General features: G+C 42.8%; 1 protein-coding gene across 8 annotated transcripts in view; it reads left to right on the top strand.

Annotated features, from left to right (window-relative positions):
- STAMBP (STAM binding protein) overlaps window positions 1–25776 on the top strand; it is a 64487-nt gene that overhangs the window by 2756 nt on the left and 35955 nt on the right. For 6 of the 8 annotated variants that reach the window (XR_014841643.1, XR_014841645.1, XR_014841644.1 and 3 more), the window contains exons 3-9: window positions 9976–10051; window positions 10364–10459; window positions 12068–12434; window positions 13967–14091; window positions 14950–15087; window positions 23383–23495; window positions 24084–24183. Coding sequence is in view for 4 of the 8 variants with exons in the window: in XM_003125008.5 (XP_003125056.1) it covers window positions 9976–10051; window positions 10364–10459; window positions 12068–12434; window positions 13967–14091; window positions 14950–15087; window positions 23383–23495; window positions 24084–24183 (1015 nt within the window). In the remaining 4 variants the exon portion in view is untranslated. Of the gene's footprint in view, window positions 1–9975; window positions 10128–10223; window positions 10460–12067; window positions 12906–13019; window positions 14092–14949; window positions 15088–23382; window positions 23496–24083; window positions 24184–25776 lie in introns of all 8 variants that reach the window. The other 2 variants (XR_014841646.1, XM_085018902.1) reach the window with 2 other exon arrangements.

Genomic DNA, 25776 nt, shown 5'->3' with positions numbered 1-25776 from the left:
TAATTTCTAGTCTTGTTCTTTCATAATACCAGGACCTTCAAATATAATAATAATTGCAATGTATTTGTATGGCTCTTCATAGTTCACAGAGTAGTTTACCTGCATTATTTCATTTGACCTTCACAGTTCTGTGTGCACTGAGTAGGGCACATCATTTTCTCATTCTCCACATGAGGACACGTGCTCTGGTTTAGTGGTAGTTTTTGATCCACAGTTTGGACTGACGAAGCCTGGATTTTCTAACTCTTAATTCAGGATTCATTCTACAACGTAGGTCCTGTTCTTTTTGTTTCCTTTTTTGTAATATTTCATGACTTGAAGATGGTCTTTTGAGATCATAGTCTTAAGCCACACTAATTTTTGGTTATTTTAAAATTGTTTTTGAGTAGGTAACACATGCATGTTTACTGAATTCAGAAGGCACAAAAGGGTGTGTATATTTAAAAACCAAATCTCCCTACCACTCCTCTTGTTGCCCAAACCCTCAGTTCCCCTCCAGAGACAGTCATTCTTATTACTTTCTTTTTTTTTTTTTTTTCTTTTTAGAGCCTCACACACAGTGTATGGAGATTCCCAGGCTAGGGGTTGAATTGGAGCTGCAGCTGCGGGCCTACGCTACAGTCACAGCAATGTGGGATCCGAGCCGCGTCTGCGACCTACACCACAGCTCATGGCAATGCTGGATCCTTAACCCACTGAACAAGGCCAGAGATCGAACCCATATCCTCATGGTTACTAGTTGGGTTCATAACCCGCTGAGCCACAACGGGAACTCCTCTACCAGGTATTTTTCTGAAGGGCCTTCTGGGTTTTTTTGTTGCCCTACATAGAACGTGCTTTGAGGGTGAGAACCATATTCATTCAACAAATATATTGCATATACCTATTAACTACTTGACACTCCAGTAGGTCCTGAATACAGTGTAAGTAAAATGGCCCCTGCCTTTATTCTAGTTATGGGAGAAGACAATATACAATAAGCAAATATACAGGCACAAAATAGAGAAAATGCTATGGAAACAACAAAGAGAGTGTTGTGACAGAATAACCAAGGGTATTCTTTTTTTTTTTTTTTTTTTTTTTTTTTTGTCTTTTTGCCTTTTCTAGGGCCGTTCCCATGGCATATGGAGGTTCCCAGGCTAGGGGTCCAATCGGAGCTGTAGCTGCTGGCCTACACCACAGTCACGGCAACGTGGGATCCGTGCCGCATCTGTGCGACCTACACCACAGCTCATGGCAACGCTGGATCCTTAACCCACTGAGCAAGGCCAGGGATCGAACCTGCATCTCATGGTTCCTAGTCAGATTCGTTAACCACTGTGCCACGACGGGAACTCCACCAAGGGTATTCTAATTAAATAGAGTAAGATCTATCTGATATGTGGTAAGATTTAAACTGAGACTTGAAGGATGCCATAGAGTTGGTCATTCCAAAAGCATAAAGCAGAGCATTTAAAACAGATGCAACTGTCTATTCAGAAGCTCTCAGGTAGGAAAGTCCTTAGTGTGTTCTGAGGGTTGAGAGATCACTGTGTTTGGAGAGTAGCAAGTGAAGAGGAAGAATGACTCCAGATGAAGCTGGAGAGACAGGCAGGACAGAATCACACAGGATCTTATAGGCCACGGTAAGGAGTTTACGTTTTATCTTGAGAGCAATAGAAACCCTTTGAAAAGTTTTAAGTGAGGCTGTGACCTAACCTTACTTATACTTTAAAAATAGAAATTGTGGCTGCTATGTGGTAAACAGTGGAGGGAGTGTTAAGAAAAGGCATTGCGATTAGTTAGGAAACTTGTAGAATCATCTCAAGAGAGAGGCTGGTGGCTTGAAGGAACATGATGGCCTGGAAAGGAGCAGGTGGATTTGGTATTGTGGAGATAGCATCCATAGGACTTATGATAATTTAAGAAAGAAAATTGTATCAAGTTTGACTTTAGTTTCTTCCTTGAGTAACTTAGGATGTGCTGGTCCATTTATTGAGATGGGGAGAGTGGTGTTGAAAAGGGGTTGGGTATCAGGGAGATTCAGAAGTTCAAGCCTGGGTGTTTGACATGTTAGGTGTTAAGTTTAAGGTATCTGTGAGATGTCCAGTAGGAGGTTGGATGGAGCAGCCTGAACTCAGAGGAGAGGTCTGAGCCCAGCAGTCTTCAACATATAGTTAGTTCTGAAGCCACGAGAACTGCTGAGACTGTCTTCTTCTTCTCTTTTTTTTTTGTCTTTTTGTCTTTTTAGGGCTGCACCCGTGCATACGGAGGTTCCCAAGCTAGGGGTCTAATTGGAGTTATTGCTGCTGGCCTATGCCACAGCCACAGCAACTTTGGGACCTGAGCCATGCCTGCGACCTACACCACAGCTCATAGCAGCGCCATGATTCTTAACCCACTGAGTGAGGCCAGGCATCAGATCTGTGTCCTCATGGATGCTGGTCATGTTTGTTAACTGCTGAGTCACAATGGGAACAGCTGAGACCATCTACTGCAGAGGTTTTTAATCTAGGGTCCAGGAAGCCCACAGGGATTCATTGTTAGAACTTAGGGTCCATGAACTTGGTTGGGAAATTTTTTTGTTGTTTTTACTAATCTCTAACTAAAATTTAGTATTTCCTTCGGTTTCAAATATAGGCCTCAAACCACAGTAGTATTAATATCTGTAGTTTTGGCACTAATAGAAATCAGGATATTTCATATTGCTTTATGATTGTTGCTAATATCTCAAAATAGCATTTCCACTTCCCACTACTTTAGAATTGCTGTAGCGTTATTAAGTCCACAACTCAATCCTCTTTTTTTGCTATATTAGCGATGAATTAATAAATACATATCACAATTTTTAATATTTTGCAATTTGTATTACAGTAGAATTGGGTTTTTTTTTTAATCCTTCATCTTTTATATCTTAAAAAATTATTCTGAGAAGGGTCCATAGGCTTTATTATGGACCTTCATCAGAAGCATCCAGGACACATTAAAGGATCAAGAAACTTTGGTAATGAGTTCCCGTCGTGGTGCAGTGGTTAATGAATCCCACTAGGAACCATGAGGTTGCGGGTTCGGTCCCTGCCCTTGCTCAGTGGGTTAATGATCCGGCGTTGCCGTGAGCTGTGGTGTGGGTTGCAGACACGGCTCGGATCCCAGGTTGCTGTGGTTCTGGCGTAGGCTGGCGGCTACAGCTCCGATTAGACCCCTAGCCTGGGAAACTCCATATGCCGCAGGAGTGGCCCAAGAAATGGCAAAAAAGACAAAAAAAAAAAAAAAAAAAAAAAAAAAGAAAAAGAAAGAAACTTTGATAATGAGCCTGTAGAATGAGAAGAAAAGGAGCTTAGGACAGAGGCAAGAGGTTGCTAGTGGAGGGAGAGCCAGGAGAGGAGACTTTGAAGGAAGATTCAGGAGGTAGGCAGAAATCCAGGAGAGAGTGGTGTCATGGGAGCTGAACGTGGTCAGTATTTGCAGGACAGTGGTCTGCTGTCTCAAATGAGTGAGGATTTGGGCTTGGCCTGATTGGTAATCTTGATAAGTAGTTTTACTGGTAGGATGAAAGATTGGAGTGGGTTGCAAGGTGATTGGACAATAAGAAAGTAGAGACCCTGAGTATGGTCTAGAGATAGGCAAACTTTTTCGGTAGAAGGGCCAGATAGTAAATATTTTTTGGCTTTACAGGCAATTTGATCTCTGTTGCAATGTCTCCTTTGTCATGTGAAAGTAAGCCATAGATGATACATGAATGAATGGCTGTGGCTATGTCCCAGTGGAAGCTGGAGTTCACCCACTAGCCATCATTTGTCCAGCCTTGGCGTGGACAACTCTTTGGAGAACCTTGGCCGGGAAGTAAAGTGGACAATTGTGGAAGTAATCAAAGGGGGCAAGGAGTATATGAATGTGTGTGTGTGTGTGTGTGTGTGTGTGTGTGTTTTAAGATGGGAGATTCTAGAGCATATTTTTTTGCTGATGGAAAGGACACTGTGGAGAAGGAGAAGCTACTAGTACAAAAAAGAGAGTTCCACTGTAGAAATGAATTCCTAAGTAGGCCAGAGGGGGTAGGATTAACCAACCATACACCGAAATTTAGAATATTGATTTTTTTCCCCCTGTGATTTGGCATTATCGTGAGTGATATGAATATCAGTGTTAACAGCAAGACCTTGATTTGGTGCAGTGTCTCTTCCTGTATGTGGTGTTCTGCTCATGGCACCATTTAAGATGCTGAACTAGGCCTAGAGGAAAGTTAAGTGAGAAGAGGGTAGAATGTATTGCTTAACTTGTTAGATTTGGGGTTTCCTTGGGGACTTGGTTGGATTTGGCTTGACCCGCATCAGTTCATGTAGCTGCCTTCACTTTTCTTGCTGATATCTTTAAGACACTAATTCTGATTCTGTGAACTGACAGGCCCTAAGAATTGCAAGAAAAAAATATTCTAGTTTATTATTCTCAGTCGGTTTTTCTCCCGCACTTTTCTTGGTGTATCCCTGTGAGTAACAGCGGCTCCCTTTGGCAATTATCACACTGAGGAGGGAGGAGGAAAGGCCTCCACTCCTCTGCCTCCGCCTACTATTGAGTCATTGTTCTAGACCTTTGGTGGATTTTAAAGATTTTAAAGGGCATGTTTGTTCTTTTCCCTCCAGCAATTCAGGCTTCTTAATGATCTCAAGCACATTCCCCCTCAGAGATTTTTCCCTGCTGTAGGAATGCTTTGCCTTTTGCAGACCCCAGTATAGAAGAAGGATCTTCAACATATTAAATCAGTACATATTTTCATGGTGAGCACAGACAATAATCCAGGCAGTGGATTCTCTCACAGCTTTTTATGGTCATTGACTAGGCAACATAGAAGAGAGTCACAGAGGAGTCAGACAGTTCCTGCCTGCTGTGTGAGCCTCCCACAATGCAAACCTGTTTTCTGAAAATAGTCTGTCACCTGCGTGGAAAATGTTAACCACTAGGATTGGGGCTTATGGACTGAAGAGGGTTTTCATCTGGGATCATACTTGCTTTGCTGACTAACTTCTAGATGGGAAGGAATTAGAGCCCTCAGCCCATCCATGTTACAGAACTTCTGCCTGACTTTTTAAATTAGCTATTTGTACACAAAACTGATATTTGTTCAAGATGAAAACAACTTTTTTCCAAACCATACAGCAAGGGAAATAATAATGTGAAGAGAAAATTCACGTCTACCAGAGGTGGTCTCTGTTATGTGCCTTGGATTTATTAAGAAAATGTATAAGCCTGTGCAAGCACGTGGGCACATGTTTTATCCTTTTTTTCTTAAAACCTGAATGAGATCACACAACATATTCTTTTTTAAACTTGCTTTCTTAAGTCAGGTCTTTCCAGATCAGGACGCACTAATCCATCTCATTCTGCCTTAGGTTGTTTCTTCTGCCTGGAACAGTCTTTTCCCAGATCACTTCGTGGCTCACTTTTCCAGTCCTTCCTTCAATGCCACCTTCTCAGTGATGCAGCCCTATCTAGAAAATCTCAGCCCTGCCCCTGTTGCTTCGTTCCCCTTCCCTATTAATGACTTTTTCCTCGACCTGATCATATGCTTCGTGGTTGTTTATTGTCTGTTCTCCCACTGTAATGTACAGTCTGTGGTAGGGAGGAACTTGTGACTGTGTCATTCACGGCCATATCCCCAGTCTTTATAAAATAATACCTGACCCCATAGTAGAGGCTCAATAAATATTTGTTGAAAGAAAGAGTGAATGATTATGTTGTTTTTCACATGTGCGTTTACCCTAAGTTCATGGCCATTTAGGTTTTCAGGTTTCTCCGCTTGTACGAACAATGCTATATTGAATTGCCTTAATATATATATACACACACATGATATATATATATACACATATACACAAACATATATATTTGTATTATCATGTAGTATAAATTCATAGAAGTGGAATTTTGAGTTTAAAAGGTACACACATTTTAAATTTTGAATACTTGTCTCCCACTCCCCTCCTTCCCCTAAGAAATTACAAATTACATTTCTGCTAAGTATAAGGACACCTGTTTCTCTTTGCCCTTGCCTCTTCTGGTTGTAATCAACTTTTTTTTTTTTTTTGTCTTTTGTCTTTTTTGTTGTTGTTGTTGTTATTATTGTTGCTATTTCTTGGGCCGCTCCTGCGGCATATGGAGGTTCCCAGGCTAGGGGCAGATTCGGAGCTGTAGCCACCGGCCTACGCCAGAGCCACAGCAACGCGGGATCTGAGCCGCGTCTGCAACCTACACCACAGCTCACAGTAACGCCGGATCGTTAACCCACTGAGCAAGGGCAGGGATCAAACCCGCAACCTCATGGTTCCTAGTCGGATTCGTTAACCGCTGTGCCATGACGGGAACTCCTGTAATCAACTTTTAATTCTTTGCTAGTCTCATAGATGAAAATGATATTTCATCGTAATGAGAATTTGTCACTTCTAAGTAAAGTGGAATACCATTTTATAGAGTTACTTACCATTATTTACCTTTTGGATTTACTTTTCTGCATATGTCTTTTTTCTATTGTTCTGTTAGGTGGTTTTGCTTGTTTTTGCCGATGCGCCTTTGTTTGCTTTGGTACATTTCCTCTCTCTAGGCTGCTACCAGATACAACCCAGAGAACAGTATACATCTGGGCCACAGCCATTCTCTGCCTAGAAAATTTCTAACCCTAGTTGTTCACTTCTTCATCTCTTCTTCTTGCTCATATCTTTATTAGCAAAAACAATCATATAAACATATAGCAGGTGTTGGCTTAGTGCTAGGCACTGTGCTCAGCACTTTATTTATAAATCTATTTTAGTGTCATAGCAACCCTATCAGGTAGGACTAGCTTGTCTCCATATATATAATTCATAGAGAAAGAAACCGAGGGGTGGTGCTAGTAAATGGTTAAAGCCAGGATGTGAACCTAAACAGGCGGCTCCTGAGTCTGCCCTGCTAACCACTAAGCTCTGTTGCCTCCAGTGTGGGCAGTGGGTTGTGTTGTCCATTCTGTTTTGAGGAGGCCCTTCTGTCCATATGTCCCCATTCAGAAGATTGACTACAGTTACTGAAACAAGGGAAAGGTATTCATGTTCAGGTCTGGGAGTTGTATCTTTACTTGTAAACTAGTGTTCATTACATGGTTCAAAACCAAACAAAAAAGTGTATGGTGAACAGTTTCTCTCATCCACTCTATTTCCCCTGCCCTCTACTTTTATTAGGTCCTGTGTATGTTTCCTGTGTTACTTTATATACTTCTAAACAAAATAAATACATATACATACATACACAGGCATACTTATTTTATTGCACTTTGCAGATGCTGCATTTTTTACAAATTGAAGGTTTGTGGCACCCTGCATTGTCAGATGATGGTTACCATTTTTTTAGTTAATAAAGTGATTTTTTTTTTTTTGTCTTTTTATGGTGGCCCCCTGACATATGGAGGTTCCCAGGCTAGGGGTCAAGTAGGAACTGTAGCTGCTGGCCTTCAATACAGCCCCAGCAATGCAGGATCTGAGCCCTGTCTTCGACCTACACCACAGCTCATGGCAACGCCACATCCTTAATCCACTGACCGAGGCCAGGGATCGAACCTGAGTCCTCATGGGTATGAGTCAGATTCGTTTCTGCTGAGCCACAATGGGAACTCCAATAAAGTGATTTTAATTAAAGTATGTATATATATTTTTAGACGTAATGTTATTGCATACTTAGTAGACTACACTATGGTGTAAACATAACTTTTATATTCACTGGGAAACCAAAAAACTTATGTGGCTCACTTTATTGCAATATTTGCTTTATTGCAGTGGTCTGGAACTAAACATGCAATATGTCTGAGGTGTGCCTGGATATAATTTCCCCCCATTTTTTTACATATAAGACACCATAGTATATTATGTACTTTACACTTTGTTTTTCACTCAGCACATCTAAAGGTTTTAAGAGAATTCTATTCATGGGATATTTACTGAGTGCCTCTTTATACAAGGCACTGGTGGCTTTAGAGGAATATACAGAGAAGCATGAGACACAGATATCTCTGGCTTCAGGAACTTTACAATTCTTCAGGCTGAGAGCATAAGTGAATATAAAGTGTGGTGTTTATTTGACATGGTACTTTCTTGGCTGATTGAGGCTTCAGTGCAAAGCACACTCAGCCCGTCCAAGGTGGGGAACATGTACTTTGGTCTTTAGAGTGACTGAATTACCGGTCTCTTGATCACAAGACCTATGTCTTATTTATCTTAGTATCCTCTTTAGGACTTTATGGTTGAAAAGTGATTCTGTGCTTGTTTTAAGTATTGACCTGAAGGAAACTTCATGAACCAAAGGATGAATTTTAGAATGATTTTGATTATGGAATTCATCTTGCCTACGGGGTGTTGTTAAATTGGTTTGAAATGAAATTTTCATGGGCCTGATATTGAACAGGAGGAGGATGGCTCACCTGTAGAGGGTTTGTGCTGGTGGGGACCTTCTTCTTTTCCCTTTACTGAGACTTCCTCCTTCGATTACTCCTGCGCATGAAAGAGAGTCACTTAGTCCCAACGACATTACAGTATTTTATGGCTGGTGGGCAAGCTGCCCTCAATTTAGTCGTTTTGGGGTTTCAGCTTGTGTTTAATTCTATTAAAAGACCATTTTTGTTCCAAATCCCTTCAGTGGTCCTGGACATTCCAGGAGCCATGAGGAGGTAGTGTGATATAGTGGTTGAAAGAGTAGACTCTGGAACTGGCCTGCTGGCATTGAAATTCTGAACCTACCACTTTCAGCCATGACACGTTACTGAACTTGTATTTGTTTTCACTGTCCCCAAGTAAACATAAACGTTAGAGGTCTATGAATTGATTCTGTTTATTTTTCCCACTGAGCTTTATAGGCAAGGACAGGAACTGAAAGAGAAAATCTAGCACTTATGTTTCTCTAAGCACTTTTCCTTTTTTTTTTGTGTGTGTGTGTCTTTTTGCCATTTCTTGGGCCGCTTCCGCGGCACATGGAGGTTCCCAGGCTAGGGGTCGAATCGGAGCTGTAGCCACCGGCCTACGCTAGAGCCACAGCAACGCAAGATCCGAGCCACGTCTGCGACCTACACCACAGGTCACGGCAACGCCGGATCGTTAACCCACTGAGCAAGGGCAGGGATCGAACCCGCAACCTCATGGTTCCTAGTCGGATTCGTTAACCACTGCGCCACGACGGGAACTCCGGCACTTTTCTTTTTTGGCCTCCCTGAGGCATATGGAGTTCCCCGGCCAAGGATCAGATCCGAGCCATAGTTGCAACCTAAGCCACAGTCATGGCAATGCCAGATCCTTAACCTACTGTGCCAGGCCAGGGATGGAACCTGCGTCCCACTGCTCCCAAGACACCACCAATCCTGTTGCACCACAGTGGGAACTCCTTTAAGCACTTTGCATCAGTGACCACAATGCACTTTACACATGTAACATGCATGTATTACACCTGTGTAACACATGTACTGTCTAAGCATCTCAGTGCTTAATATGATGCCAAGGAATTTTCTTCTTTGAAGAAACATGAATCCAAAAGAAAAAAGCCAACATTAAAAGTCACGCAGAGCTAGGAATAGTAATAGAACGTGGGTTTTCTCTTAGCCTCCTGCCCTTGGCTGCCAAACTGTTCTCTGAAGAATGATTTGTGACAGAGGCCTTTTCCTTTGGAAGCCTGTCACTGTCATAAGAAAAAAAAGAATCTCTTTGGGGGTGTATTTTGGGCACAGGATAGGCTTTCCCCCCATCTTTTTTTGGTTGTAGGAGTCTGGTGCTTGCTGCTGCACACCTGATTTGGGAAAAGCAGCACACATTCCATTGCTCTTTCCATAGCTAGAGATAGGTGGGGAGCATGGCTGGGCATGTGTGCCCATTACCCCTGCATGCCTGGAAACCTATTAGTAGTCACTGCAGGGTGAGGGAGTTGGCCTGGCTTCAAAGTCTTTTGGATGTTTGGATGTTTTCTTTGTGTCACAGTCATTCTGATCTGTTTCCTTAGGCTCTTTATTGAGAAACTACCAAAGCATCGAGATTACAAAACGGCTGTCATTCCAGAAAAGAAAGACACAGTAAAGGTGGGTCTTCACTTTTCACTGTTGCCCATCTCAAAGCTTCAAAGCAGCAGAGACTAATACCAGGATATAAATGGCAGTGTCTACATCTGAGCATCCAGTTGTGCAAACAGGAGATAAGGCCAAAATCTAATTTCACTAGATAAGTTATAAAATATCTGGTATGGTAGGGTAGGGAATATTTTAAATTAAATTATTATTTAAATGTTTTTGGAAACATTATTGTTATTGCCATCCTGACTTAAATCTTTTTACTTCTCTGCTTAATTAGCTGGCAGTTGGTCTAACTCTTAGTTTTTGATTTTTTTGTCTCAGAAATTAAAGGAGATTGCATTTCCCAAAGCAGAAGAGCTAAAAGCAGAACTATTAAAACGATATACCAAAGAATATGCAGAATATAATGAAGAAAAAGTGAGTATGTAATAGCAAAACAAAAAGGGAAATTATTGGGAGTTCCTGTTGTGCCTTAGCAGGTTAAGAATCGAACTAGTATCTCTGAGGATGCAGGTTTGATCCCTGGCCTCATTCAGTGGGTTAAGCAGATGTAGCTCAGATCTGGTGGTGTTGTGGCTATTGGTGTAGGCAGCAGCTGCAGTTCCAATCAACCTCTAGCCCTGGAACTTCCATAAGCCTCAAGTGCAGCCCTTTAAAAAAAAAAAAGAAGAAGAAGAAGAAGAAAAAGGAAAAGGGAAATTATTTTGGTTTCTTAGGCTGTGCCCTAGGATTCTAATAAATACTTCAGCAGATGTTGTGATCTTAATGTGATACTTTACCTTTTTTGGCCAAGACCAGAAACATTCAAAAAGGTGTTTAGGCTGAGGATTCTAGTACAATTAGCCTGCTTTTCTAAGAGGATGACTTGAGGTTGTCAGAAAAATCTCTTGATTGTCCGCTGTGTCCAGAGCTGGAACCTAGGACCAATGAAAATTCTCATTAAAATATAAGGTTTTTAGATCAGAGAATTTGGGGAGTTGATTCACATTGGGTTACATCTGAAACAAGTTATTCCTATTTATAATAATTGGTTTTTCCCAAGCTATTTTCATATGATTCTTGTTGGGAAGAGTCAGTTAAAACACGTGGAGAAGGTCCCAAGGCAGCGTCAGTAGTCTGTGTCAGGTGTGAACACACACTACAAGCACTTCCACGTTATTTTGCACACTCTCCTGAGCTCCATTCTGGACTTTGATGTTGAAAATCAGCAGAGAGGTGAACAGCTATGCATTTCTAAGGTACTAAGAGAGTGAAAACCTTCTTGAAGGAGGTTGTTACCTGGAGTTTCTTAATAGTTTAAAATGTTCCTCTATATTGTACCAGGCACCAGAAAAAAATTTCAAAGGCTTCTTTTTGGGTTAAAATTTAATAGCAAGTTTAAGCTTGGATTTAGTTCTGTCTCACAGCCTTACTTGGGATACAGCATGTATACCTGGCCCACTTAGAGAATAAAATTGTGTATAAGACAGATTATGGCAGTTTCCATTGTGGCAGAGCAGAAATGAATCTGACTAGTATCCATGAAGATGCGGGTTGGATCCCTGGCCTCGCTCAGTGGGTCCAGGGATCCGGTGTTCCCATGAGCTGTGGTGTAGGTCGCAGATGCAGCTCGGATCCCACATTGCTGTGGCTATGGTGAAGCCTGGCACCTGTAGCTCTGATTCGACCCCTAGCCTGGGAACTTCCACATGGCTCGGGCATGGAACCCCCTCCCCGCAAAAAAAAGACAGATATGAGGTGCAGACAATAAATTGCATTGAGGTTTTGGTAAAGAAGAAAATGCACTAGTCAGAGTCATTGGGAAAGAGTACTGAGAGGTTGGAGACTGTGATGTCCTGAAGCAGAGGTATATGGTGCCTGGGTAGCCAGGGCCGAGGACTGTTCCGTGGGTGTAGAGGTACTAAGGGAAGCATGAGTTTGGGGAGTGTGTTTGCAGAACTGTTTCTGCTGCAAAGCTTCGTCCCCCTAAGGTGTGAAGTCACCTGTAGATAAAATGTTGGCTTAACTCCTGTTCTTTCTTTGTAGAAGAGGGAAGCGGAAGAACTTGCCCGAAACATAGCCATCCAGCAAGAGCTGGAAAAGGAAAGACAGAGGGTGGCACAGCAGAAGCAGCAACAGTTGGAGCAGGAACAGTTCCATGCGTTTGAGGAGATGATCCGAAACCAGGAGCTAGAAAAAGAACGCCTGAAAATTGTACAGGAATTTGGGAAGGTGGACCCAGGCCTAGATGGCCCCCTGCTCCCTGGCTTGGAGAAGCCCTCGCTAGATGTGTCCCCCACAGCACCTGTTATATCCACGCAGCCTTCGGACTGTAATACAACTGTAAGACCTGCCAAGCCACCTGTGGTGGACAGGTCCTTGAAACCGGGAGCATTGAGCAACTCAGGAAGTAGTGAGTTCATGTGCCCATGTCTTCTTCCATCTCAGCTGCAGCTGAATAGTGTCATTCGGTTTGGGGTTTCCACCTAAGACTGCTTCCATGATCCCACTCATTCGGCTCAGGTCACAGGAATTCATTGGACCACTATTACCACACTGTTCTATCACAGCTGTATTACAAAGTAGCCTTTGCTTAAGCCATATGATTTACCTGGGTCAGGTTGATTTTCTGAAGAGCAAATAATAATATTCTTGAATGTCAGACCCTCAGCTTTTAAGGGCTATACAGAGATTTGAAATGTTTGATGAACTAGAGACCACTGTTGACCTTTTGTAAAGGAAATTTGAGATTTATGGTACCACTTTGCAATGCACCAACGGGCTTTTTTTTTTTTTTTTTTTTTGGTCTTTTTAGGGCCACACCTGCAGCATATGGAAGTTCTCAGGCTAGAGGTCGAATCAGAGCTGTAGCTACCAGCTAGGGGTTGAATCAGAGCTATAGCTGCACTAAAACCACAGCAGTGCCAGGTCCGAGCCAGGTCTGTGACCTACACCACAGCTTATAGTAACACCACCAGATCCTTAAGCCACTAAGCAGAGCCAGTGATCAAACCCATGTCTTCTTGGATGCTAGTCAGGTTCATTACCCCTGAGCCACAGTGGGAACTCTAACACCTGACCTTTTTTTAAAAATTTTTAAAAATTTATTTATTTTTAATTACTCAAATGAATTTATCACATCTATAGTTGTATAATGATCATACCAATCCAATTTAACAGGATTTCCGTCCCATAAACCAAGCACATCCCCCCACCCCCCAAACTGTCTCCTCCAGAGACCGTAAGTTTTTCAATGTCTGTGAGTCAGCATACAACTGACTTTTAAAAAACAAAAAAGAATTACTGAATTGGGCTTGCCCTGCAAATGTTCCTAATCCTTAAGATCTTAGCCACGGTCAGTATTGTATGTAGTCAGTGATAATTCAGTCTAGTGATAGCAACTGTCGGGTCTTTCCTCCTCTCACCACTTCATGGCTATCTGAGAAAATGACTGTAGTGGCAAAATGAGGCGTATGCCTTGATTGTTAGATTAGGCCTCTTTGTTAGGAATGATGTATCTTTCAAGTGGTCATTTAAGGAATTCAGCCGTGCAGAAGAACCACTTAAAAGGACAGTGGGAGAGTGGGCAAGGACTCAGCAGCCTGGCCTTCAGGGTTTCTCCCCATGTACTCGCAGGATTATCCCTGTTATTCCTGAATAGCTCAGAAACTTCTTTTAAGTAGTAGTTTATCCTCATCTTAACTTGAATGGCTAAGGCCTCTCCTCTTTTCTTGCCTTGAAATAACATACTCCCAATGGCTGTGGCGGAGGTCAGAGAAGAGACTTTCCACCCCTTTTTCTTCCGCCATTAGGATGAGATCCCCACTTACGGCCTATGGCTTGGGGGACCCTAGTGATCTGACACTGCTCCCCCAGGGCTGCCAACTCTGAGGTCTGCTTGGGAAGGCTCTGCCCTGGATTCTCAGACTTCTTTCTCCATTCCAGCTCCTACGATCGACGGCCTGCGCCACGTGGTGGTGCCTGAGAAGCTCTGCCCACAGTTTCTCCAGCTGGCCAGTGCCAACACTGCCCGGGGAGTAGAGACGTGTGGGATTCTCTGCGGAAAACTGGTAAAACAGCAAGTACTTGCCTGAGCTGAGGCTGTTTCTTCCCCCTTGGCCTCCTGTTACTCTCAGAGAAGACACCCAGGGTCTGCTGCTCTGTGCCGATCCCTCTGCCGAAGGAGCCGTGCACAGCATAATGTAGTGTCACCTTGAATTTAGGGACCCTGTGTTTGATTGATTTTCACAATCCCTTGAATTGAACTGATTCTTTTAATGCTAGTGGTAAGAAATACCTACTTTTGAACTTGGTAGGAAGATCCCATATCTTAGTTTTTGAGCCCCTGCTTTATGATAGGACTCGGGAATATGGAGTCTGTAGCACATAGCGTGTGTGCACAAGAAGTAGCCAAGCACCTCAGGGAGATGGGAGATTTACACCAAAAGATAAAGAGCGTGCTGACTAGTAAGTACAATAAAAGCACTAGGTTATGAGGAAGGATCATTAAATGGAGGCGCTTTAATGGCCCATTATCAACTGCTGAGTAAATAAATGAATAAAGGGGAATAGACTTAAATTGAGCCTTAAAGGGTGAAAAGGGCTTGGAGAAGCAGTAGAAGGAAACTACCTTAGGCAATGAACAGAGGAAGAAGAATCCTATGACACCTGGAACGTCTCAAGAATCATGAGTAGACCTGTTTGGCTGTAGCAGGGGCTGTGGGCATCGTGGCTTCGCAGAGGGCCCCAAGCAATGCATGTGGGCAGCCAGGGTTGTGAACCACTGACGTGAGGGGCTCCCCTCCTGAAGGAGGGTCACGCTGGCGGGGAAGGGCCTTCGCGTGTATGGATGTTTCACTTTCCATTGCTGTGACAGTGGGGTTCCTAAGTGCCAGGCCATTGTGATGAGCTGTTTTCTCATTTGACAGATGAGGAATGAGTTCACCATTACCCACGTTCTCATCCCTAAGCAAAGTGCTGGGTCTGATTATTGCAACACTGAGAATGAAGAAGAGCTTTTCCTCATACAGGATCAGCAGGGTCTCATCACACTGGGCTGGATTCATGTAAGCAATTCCGAGCCCTCTGAGGGTTCGTCTTCTCGTCTCGCAAGATGTTGTCAGCACACTGCTTGGTTTTTTCTTGAAGCAAAGAGAATTGTATCCAGGTTATTTAGATGGTAGTTTTTCCCTCCATTGGCTGCAGACTTAGCTTCCCTAGCATACTTAACTGCTTGCACTCCAGTATTGATTTCTGGGAACTACTTAGGGCTTTTTAATTTGACGCACATTTTAATAGAAATAAACTTGTTTCCTTAAAGTCCCACTTTCCCTGTGAGCATGAAGCATGATAGGATGCCAGCCTAGAATATATGTGGACATTGACTGTATAGAGGCTATATTTTATTACTTCATACAAATGATGTTCCTGAAAGTTATATAGATCAAAATATTTTAAATGAGCCAAGGAAGTTAATTCAGATGTTGCATTTGGTCTTTCTTAAAGCAGCAGATACCTTGATGTAAATCAGAAGGGCCACCAGTATAAGTGATTTTCAAGTATCTGTGTATCTTAATGGTCTTCTGGTAATATGAGGTAAAAATAACATTCCATCTCTAAAGATCCTTTTTTTTTTTTTTTTTTTTCTTTTTAGGGCCACACCCACGGTATATGGAAGTTCCCAGGCTAGGGGTCGAATCGGAGCTGTAGCCACTGGCCTACACCACAGCCACAGCAACGCCAGATCTGAGCCACTTCTTCGACCTACACCACAGCTCGTGGCAACGCCAGATCCTTAACCCACTGAGTGAGGCCAGGAATCGAACCTACATACTCATGGATCCTAGTTGGGTTTGTTAGCACTGAGCCACAGTGGGAACTCCAAGATTAATTCTTACTTTGTCTTTCCATCCCTTTTCTCATAGACCAAGCCATTTTACATGTTTTGTGACAAGGTTACATACAGACAAGTCAGCTCATTTCTGAATTTGGGAAGGTTGCACATACTTGTGTGTTAGAATTTGGGAAGTACTGACCTATGAGGCAGTCCCATGTGCTTCTGTCCTTTCATAAATATTTCCTTCTATTGTGTATCCCCCATTATAGTAGGTAGGGGATAGAGAACTTGTATCTCATCTACCAGGAATTACAAATTTGAATAAGATAGGATTTTAGTTTCATAAAGGAGATTGATATATAGACATGTCATAACTCTTTACATAAGGCAGAAGGTGCCAAGTTCCTCAAGAGGTGAAAACAGCATTGTGGAATTCACAGGAGGGGAGGACCACAGCTGGGGTGATTTACTAGAATTTTGACAAGATGCACCAAGAGAGAATTCCATATCGAGGGGACAACATTGGAGTAGGTAGGCTGTGTTCCTAGAGCACCAAGTGGTCCAGTTTGCTGGGGTTTGTGATTCTTATCAGGAGACAGTGGTGCATAAGCTTTCATATGATCTGTTAGGAGTGTGTTCCGGAGGGTTTGGGTGTGGGCAGGCAGGATTAAAAAGTTCTGCTTTTTAGTGAGTAGGTTGAGGCAGGGAAATCATTTAAGAGATTAGTGTGGTGATGATGAACTCTAATAATGATGAGAGCTAGGGTGATGGCATTGTGTTTGGGAAGGAGGAGATAAATGTAGGATTTCAGAGAATGTAGGGAATGAGTAAGAGAGGATGATGAGTAAAAGTGATGACTTAGAGATTTCAGCCTGACTCATGGAGGTGCAATGGATCAGTCATCTCATAAGCAGAGGTGGAGGCTCCAGCAGGAGAACTTACTTGGAAGTGGAGGAGGGGTGTGCAAATGGTGTCTTCCGTTCTGAGCATGTTGAATTTAAGGTTATTAGTAAGACATTACATCAGTGGAGGTAGTTATCTGGCAGTTGGAACTTGGGGGCAAGGCCAAGGTGGGCAAGAGAACCGGGAGACCTCTGCACAGAGCTGACCTTGGAAGCCTTGGAACTGGAGGAGAGCAGAGAGCAAGTGGAGAGTCACTGACAACCTGAAGGACAGGCCACCCAGGGGAGCACAGGGAGTAGTCAGCCGTGAAGCAAAGAGATGTCAGAGAAAGGAGAGGGTGGTGTTAAGGCACAGAAGCCAAAAGAAGAGGAATGTTTTAAGAGGAAGCTTCAGGATGTTAACTGTGTCACATGCTGTAGAGAGTCGAAGAGTGATGAAGCCTAGGATGAGCCTGTTGTCTTGATGAAGTCACTGATGACCGCACTTTAGTGGGTTTCAGGAAGTGCTGGGAGTAGATTATAAAGGTTTAAGAAGTGATGGGTATTGAGGTGGTGGTAGTGAAATGTATACACTAATTTTGAGAAGAGCTTAGCACTAGAGGAAAGGAAAGAGATGGAATGGTGGCTTCAGGAACAGCCAGGTTGAGTGAAAGTTTGCTTGATTTATATAGTTTAATGCAAAAATATGTTCTGTTTTGATTTGGGTGGTTGTTTTTTTTTGGGGGGGGGAAATCTTTATATTTGAAATAGAAGAAAGTCCACAAACTAAATGTATACTGTAACAAATCATTAAATAAGCACCTATGTACGCACATTACCTTGGTCAAGAAATAGCACATTTTGCCAGACCCACCCGCTGACCGCCACGCCCTCTGATAGAGGTAACCCCTCCCTTGACTCTTCTGGAAATCCTCTGCTTTCTTTATAGTTTTACCTCCTAAATGTATATCCCTAAACTCACTAGTTTCATTTTGCCTGCTTTTGAACTTTATATGAATAGGATCATGTAGTATGTCTTCTTCTGTACCTGGCTTCATTTGCGCAGTGTTTTTAAGGTTCATCTACATTCTTGTGTATAGCTCTCTGAACTTGCCCTGTGAGCCAGCGGAGTAGAGTGGAGCCTGTGGAGGAGATGCGGAAGGGCGGGAGAGGCAAGATAATGTGGAGGCAGGGAAGTGTTAAGTCAGAAGTACAAAGAGAGGTTCACCTTCCTGGGGAGGAGAAGATCCTCGCTCCTCTGCGTGAAAGATATGGAGAGAGTTTTAAAAATTTACCTCTTGGAGTTCCCGTCGTGGCGCAGTGGTTAACGAATCCGACTAGGAACCATGAGGTTGCGGGTTCGGTCCCTTCCCTTGCTCAGTGGGTTGACGATCCGGCGTTGCCGTGAGCTGTGGTATAGGTTGCAGACGCGGCTCGGATCCCGTGTTGCTGTGGCTCTGGCGTAGGCCAGTGACTACAGCTCCGATTCGACCCCTAGCCTGGGAACCTCCATATGCCGCGGGAGCGGCCCAAAGAAATAGCAAAAAGACAAAAAAAAAAATAAAAATAAAAAAATAAAAATTTACCTCATTTTATTTTTTTAAAAATTCAATGAATTTTATTATGTCTGTAGTTGTACAACCACCTTCACAACCTCATTTTAGAACATTTCCATCTCAAATCCCCAGTCTTCCCCTCCCTCCCCACACAGAGAGGTTTTTGAGATTCTAATTAGAGGGGTTGAGGGAACTCATTTTTTTTTTTTTTTTTTTTTTTTTTTTTTTTGTCTTTTGTCTTTTTGTTGTTGTTGTTGCTATTTCTTGGGCCGCTCCCATGGCATATGGAGGTTCCCAGGCTAGGGGTTGAATCGGAGCTGTAGCCACCGGCCTACGCCAGAGCCACAGCAACGCGGGATCCGAGCCACGTCTGCAACCTACACCACAGCTCACGGCAACGCCAGATCCTTAACCCACTGAGCGAGGGCAGGGACCGAACCCGCAACCTCATGGTTCCTAGTCGGATTCGTTAACCACTGCGCCACGACGGGAACTCCGGGAACTCATTTTTGATGATCTTGATTTCAGCAAGGTTGGGGTCTAGACCCACGGTCCAGCAGGGGGGAGACAAATGAGTTTCAGAGCTGGCGAAGATGGGGGAACCTTGGACCAATTACTTTTTAGATGTCCAGGAGAACTTAGCCACAAATGAGTATGAGAATTTTTAGTATCAGTGAGAGCCTAGCTGGGGCCAAATTTAGAGCCTAAATTGATAATATCTCAGCTTTTTTCCCCCCATGATATTTCTGTATCATTCCTTCCTAATTTTGCATTAAAAGCAAACAAAAGCAGACCATACTGTTTGCTCAGATCTTAAAGTTGACAAGAGGAGAATGCAAGAAGTCAGTTCTTCCTTTTATACCTCGCCAGCTCTGAATCAGGTTCTCTGGTCATGTGCTCATCACCAGCTGCTGTGTAACCTCCAGATCAGGATTCCAGGCACCCCTTCACCTTTTCTCAGCCTTACCTTAGCTGGCATTGCCCTCCTGTGGCCTCTCTGCTTGCCTAGGCACCTAGGCCACCCTTAGCATTCACTCTCTTTACTCATTTCTGCTTCTTGGATGTTTTCTCTTCATAAAAATGCCTTCCTTTGTCTCCAGCATGGTGGCACAGTGGACATAACTATTTTTTTTAAGATGCTAGACTGTGAAGAGAAGGAGAGAGAAGGCACAGGGCTTAGAGGGGAGCAGAGGCTCAAACAAGACTTTTTGGTTTAGTTTGACCATTATTGAGCCCCTGTTATGTGTCTGTATGTTGTCTTTCTAGCTCCCCCAACTTTATTTTTTTCATTTTTAAAATTGTATTGAAGTATAGTTGATTTATGATGTTGTGTTAATATCTGCTGTGCAGCAAAGTGACTCAGTTATACATGTATATGCTTTTTTGTATTCTTTTCCATTATGGTTCATCACAGGGTATTGAATATGGTCCCCTGTGCTCTACAGTAGGACCCCGTGGTTTATCCACCCAATATACACTAGTTTGCCTTTGCTAATCCCAAACTCCCAATCCTTCCCTCCCCCACACTCCCTCCCCCTTGGCAACCACAGGTCTTTTCTCTGTATCTGTGAGTCTGTTCTTGTTTTGTAGATATGTTGATGTGTGTCACATTTTAGATTCCACATATACGTGATATCATATGGTATTTGTCTTTCTCTTTCTGACTTACTTTACGTAGTATTATAATCTCTAGGTCTTTCATGTTGCTGCAAATGGCATTATTTCATTCTTTTTAATGACTGAGTAGTATTCTATATATACCACATTTTCTTAATCCATTCGTTGAGTGATGGACATTTAGGTTGTTTCCATGTCTTGGCTGTTGTGAATAGTTCTGCAGTGAACATATGGGTGCTGTATCTTTTTGAATTATGGTTTTGTCTGGGTATATGCCCAAGAGTGCGCGATTGCTCGATTATATGGCAACTCTATTTTTAGCTTTTAAGGAACCTCCGTACTGTTAGACCGTTTTGCTTAGTGGCTGCACCAATTTACATTCCCACTAGTGGTGCAGAGGGTTCCCTTTTCTCCACACCCTCTCCTGCATTTATTATTTGTAGACTTTTTGGTTTTTTTTTTGTGGGGTTGGTTTTTTGGTTTTTGGTTTTGTTGTTTTTTGGCCGAACCTATGTGGAAGTTCCCGAGCCATGGATCGAGGCTGTGCTACAGCACTGACAAAGTTGGATGCTCAGTCACTAGGCCACCAGGGAGCTCCCAGGTATTAGTGATGGCCATTCTGACCAGTGTGAGGTGGTACCTCAGTGTAGTTTTGATTTGCATTTCTTTAATAATTAGTGTCGATGAGCATCTTTTCATGTGCCTGTTGGCCGTCTCTATATCTTCTTTGGAGAAATGTCTATTTAGGTCTTCTGCCCATTTTTTGAGCTGGTTTTTTTTTGTTTGTTACTGAATTGTGTGAGCTGTTTGTATATTTTTGAAATTAAGCTCTTATCGGTCTTATCATTTGTTCTCCCATTCCATAGGTTGTCTTCTTTGTTTGTTTATGGTTTCCTTTACTGTACAAAAGCTTGTAAGTTTGATTAGGTCCCATTTGTTTATTTTTACTTTTATTTATTTTCTGTTGCCCTGGGAGACTGATCTATGGGTATGGTTTTGTCAGAGAGCATTTTGCCTGTGTTCTTCTCTTCTAGGAGTTTTATGGTATCTTGTCCTATATTTAAGTCTTTAAGCCATTTTGAGTTTATTTTTGTGTATGGCATGAGGGAGCGTTCTAACTTCATTGATTTACATGAGACTGTCCAGCTTTCCCAGTAACACTTGCTGAAGAGACTGTCTTTTCCCCATTGCATATTCTTTTTTTTTTTTAATATTTTCTTTCGTCTTTTTTTAGGGCCGCACCCATGGCATATGGAGGTTCCCAGGCTGGGGATCTAATCGGAGCTGTTGCAGCTGGCCTACACCACAGCCGCAGCAACACTAGATCCAAACCATGTCTGTGACCTACACCACAGCTCACAGCAATGCCAGATCCCACTGAGCGAGGCCAGGGATCGAACCCACAACCTCATGGTTCCTAGTCAGATTTGTTTCCACTGCGCCACGATGGGAGTTCCTCGCCATTGTATAGTCTTGTCTCCTTTGTCAAAGGTTAATCTCTGGGTTCATCTCTGGAATCTCTGTTCTGTTCCATTGATCAGTGTGTGTCTGTTTTTGTGCCAGTACCACACTGTGTGTCTGTTTCTTTGCCAGTACCCCACTGTTTGATTACTGTAGCTTCATAGTATTGTCTGAAGTCTGAGAGAGTTTTGCTTCCCGCATTGTTCTTTTTCCTCAGGATTGCTTTGGCAATTCTGGGCCTGTTAACGATTCCATATAATTTTATGATTATTTGTTCTAGTTCTGTAAAAAAATGTCATGAGTAATTTGATACAGATTGCATTTAATCTGTAGATTGCTTTGCTAACTAACCCAACTTTAGATTCGAGGCCTTCACTGGCTTGTGTAGACCTCATTTGTTACCAGTTAAAATTTCAGGCTCTAACCATGGAATGAAAGGTGTTGGCCCAGGCCGTTTGTCCCTAACAGTCTATAGCATCATATTCTCATAGGTAGAAGCTCTTTTTCCCTTGTGGTCACCAAAGTTCTTTCCTGCCCCATGCAGACCTGTATGTGTGGACTTGCTGTCCGCACTCAGCTAACATGTTCCTGTATTGCAGGCCTCTTCCACAGTGAGCTGGTCTCAGCATTCTATGGAGTGGTGCTTCTCAGATGAGGCTGCATATAAAAATCGTATAATGAGCTTTAAAGAAAAAAATGTCCAGAGTTCCCGCTGTGGTGCAGCAAGTTAAAGGATCTGACATTGTCTCTGAGGCAGCTTGGGTCACTGGTGATCTCTGGCCCAACACAGTAGGTTAAAGGATCCAGCATTGCTCCAGCTGTGATGTAGGTTGCAGCTGTTGTGTAGGTTGTAGTTTGGCTTGGATTCAGTCCTGGGAACTTTGAAATGCTGTGGGTGTGGCCAGAAAAAAAAATTGTCTTTCTCAGGATGGATATTTCTGGGGTGGGGTGCAGGAGCCTGTGCTTTTGACAAGTTCCACAGGAGCTTCATCATTTTTACACAATAGGGTTGAAAAACACTGGTCAAGTACATATAATAATTTTATGTGGTTTTCTGTCAGTGAAGATTGGTAGTCTTTTTGAGTCATGTTGGGTCTTTTTCTTTTCTTTTTTAATGGCCAGACCTGTGGCATATGGAACACTGGCCAGGGACTGAATCCGAGCCACGACTGCAACCTATACCCTACACCACAGCTGTGGCAGCACCAGATCCTTTAACCCACTGTGCCGAGCCAGGGATTGAATCCACATCTCTGCAGCAACCCCAGAGTCAGATTCTTAACCCACTGTGCCACAGCAGGAAGTCCACATTGGGTCTTTTTCTGTCCTTGTCATCTAAAATCACATCCCCTCTGAGACGAGCGCAAGTCATTGTACAGTGGTTCATTTGTGTACCAAGAATGTGCCCAATAAAACATTAAATAATTGAAAGCAAATGAAATAAATGGAATGCAATTTAGGTGATGCTTTAATTGACAACTCTCAAATTTCAATATCTTGATCCTTTTCCCAAATAAGGCAGGGTCCTTTGTGTGATTTAACCCCAGTCACTCTCTCCCTCTCATATCCTTGGATGATATGCCTTAACCACAGGACACCTTTTGCCACTTTTGTCTATAAAGCCCCAGACTCATGCTGGACTTTTAACACCTCTGTTAGGACGAAGACTCATTCATCTAACTGTGGTTTGTTAAGTCCATGTTGAAGTATTAGGCAGCATGTGCCATATTCTTGCAGTATGGGTGACTCTGTCATGCAGAGAGAGCTTGTGAGAAGCCAGATAAGTCTCGATGGGCAATTAGAGGTTATGGGAGTGAAGAGAGTATGTGAAGGAAGGAAATTCATTACTTATTCTGAACTTCAGGTGTATTCCTCATGGCTGCTCGTGGCTTTGCACTTAAAGAGATTGCTGCAAGTTATTGAGAATTATTTGGCTTTAGCTTCCTTCATGGCCCAGGCTTGGCTGTGTATTCTCACTGAAGGGGTCCCTGGCTCTTTTTCTCTGCTCAGACTCATCCCACACAGACCGCCTTCCTCTCCAGCGTTGACCTGCACACTCACTGCTCCTACCAGATGATGTTGCCAGAGTCTATAGCCATTGTTTGTTCCCCCAAGTTCCAGGAGTAAGTACAAAGCTTGTGGTTCAGGGTTTTAGTGGTGGGGGGGGAAGCCATTCTAAGACCTTGTTCTCTGTAAAATATATAGATTATGGTATTGATTGGCTTTTCCAAAAGGTTTTTTTTTTAAAAGCCCTATATCCTCATAAACATACTCTGCTTGTTTAAAAAAAAGTATCCAAGCAATGACTGAAGTGCTTTTCTAAGAAAAGGACTTTTGAAATTTGAAGTGTTGGACTTGAAGCAGTAGGAATTTCAAGAGATTGAGGTCAGATTAGCGAATTTCAAAATCCAACAGATTATCTCCGAAAGTTAACTTCCTTTCACTCTAAATCCTGTTATTTACTATGAAATCTCCCGCAAAACTAGTGTGGTGGCTGTGATGAGTCATTTTCTACCTCTGATTCATTCACCAGAGAAGAGACCTATGAGCTGGCATATTTTTGAAGCTGTCTCAAAATGAGCTCTGCTCTGTGTGTGTGTGTGTGTGTGTGTGTGTGCATGTGTGTGTATGTCTGTGTGTGTGTGTGTGTGTGTGTGTGCGATTGAGGGGACATCTTTGCCTGATTCTGGACCTGCTTTTTTTTGTTTCAGAACTGGATTCTTTAGACTAACTGACCATGGACTAGAGGAGATTTCTTCCTGTCGCCAGAAAGGATTTCATCCACACAGCAAGGATCCACCTCTCTTCTGTGTATGTATCCATGTAGGAAAAAATCAGAGCTGTGCTTTAAGCAGGCAGGACATCAGAGCTGATGAGGCATATATATATATATATATATATATATATATATATTTTTTTTTTTTCTTTCTGTTTAGGGCTGCACCCACGGCATCTAGAATTTCCTAGGCTAGGAGTTAAATAAGAGCTACAGTTACTAGCCAGTGAGACAGCCTCAGCAACATGGGATCTGAGCCAAGTCTGTGACCTACACCACAGCTCATGGCAACTCGGGATCCCTAACCCACTGAGTGAGGCCAAGGATCAAACCTACATCCTTATGGATACTAGTCAGATCTGCAACCCACTGAGCCACAACGGGAACTCCTGATAAGGCATATTGTACTTTCTAAACCACATAGAAGATCAGCTTTGTCATAATAAAGATATGTATGGGAAGTGTGTGGGATAAAAAGGGATTTGAGTCTTAGTTCTGTTACTTAAGGACTCTGTGTCTCTGATCAAGTTACTTAACCTTCCCGGGTCTCAGCTTTCTCATCTGTAAATGGAGAGGTAATAATAATAATCATACCTTCTGATGGGATTATTGACAGCATTAAATGAAGTAATGTACAGAAAGTACCAAGTGCAGTAACTTGCTTATTAAAGGTTAGTATTTTTTTCTTCATCAACCTCAGTTCCTAAGCCCGCACTTTAACAAGAGATTTGAATTCAAAGGGAAAAAGGCATTTAAGATAGGTAAGGTATATTTGATTCTGAAATTTCATTTAGATAATAGGGCTTTTTAAGACCTTCTTTCTTAGGAAGTTTGTTTTCCCCAAAATGGTATTCTGTGAGTAAAAAGTTTCAGTTTCTGATGAGATAAGTATGTTTCAATTTTCCCCTCAAATCTAATGTAGTAGTACTGTTTCACTCCATGCTGGCCATGGAGTATTATTATTTTCTTTTGTGTCCAGTGAAAAGTGGCCAATATGGAAAAGAGACTCAGAACTTAGTCACAAAAAAGAAACTGGAGGTGAAGTTCCCATTGTGGCTTAGTGGGTTAAGAACCCAACTAGTATCTATGAGAATGTGGGTTCGATCCCTGGCCTCCCTCAGTGGGTTAAGGGTCTGGCATTGCCACAAGCTGTGGTGTAGGCCACAGATGCAGATCAGATCTGGCGTTGCTGTGGCTGTGGTGTCAGCCAGCTGCTGCAGCTCTGATTCAACCCCTATCCTGGGAACTTCTGTATGTAGCAGGCATGGCCGTAAAAAAAAAAAAAAAAAAAAAAAATACCGGGCTGTCTAGAGGGATCGCCAGGGAGGATGTGACAACTGACTGTAAGCATTGGAAGAACTGTCGAATAAAAAATATCAGGGGTCGGAGTTCACGTCCTGGCTCGGTGGTTAACAAACCCAACTAGTATCCATGAGGACACAGGTTCGATCCCTGGCCTCTCAGTGGGTTAAGGATCCGGTGTTGCCATGAGCTGTGGTGTAGGTCGCAGACAAGGCCCGGATCTGGCTTTGCTGTGGCTGTGTTGTAGGCCAGCTACTACAGCTCCAATTCGACCCCATAGCCTGGGAATTTCCATATGTTGCAGGTGCTGCCCTAAAAGGACAAAA

The sequence above is a fragment of the Sus scrofa genome, chromosome 3 (genome assembly GCF_054392235.1).
Source record: "Sus scrofa isolate SSC_HxYL_T2T_F1_AM1 chromosome 3, Sscrofa_HxYL_maternal_Yorkshire_Landrace_v2.0, whole genome shotgun sequence".
NCBI lineage: Eukaryota > Metazoa > Chordata > Mammalia > Artiodactyla > Suidae > Sus > Sus scrofa.
This window is presented reverse-complemented; position numbering and strand designations above follow the sequence as displayed.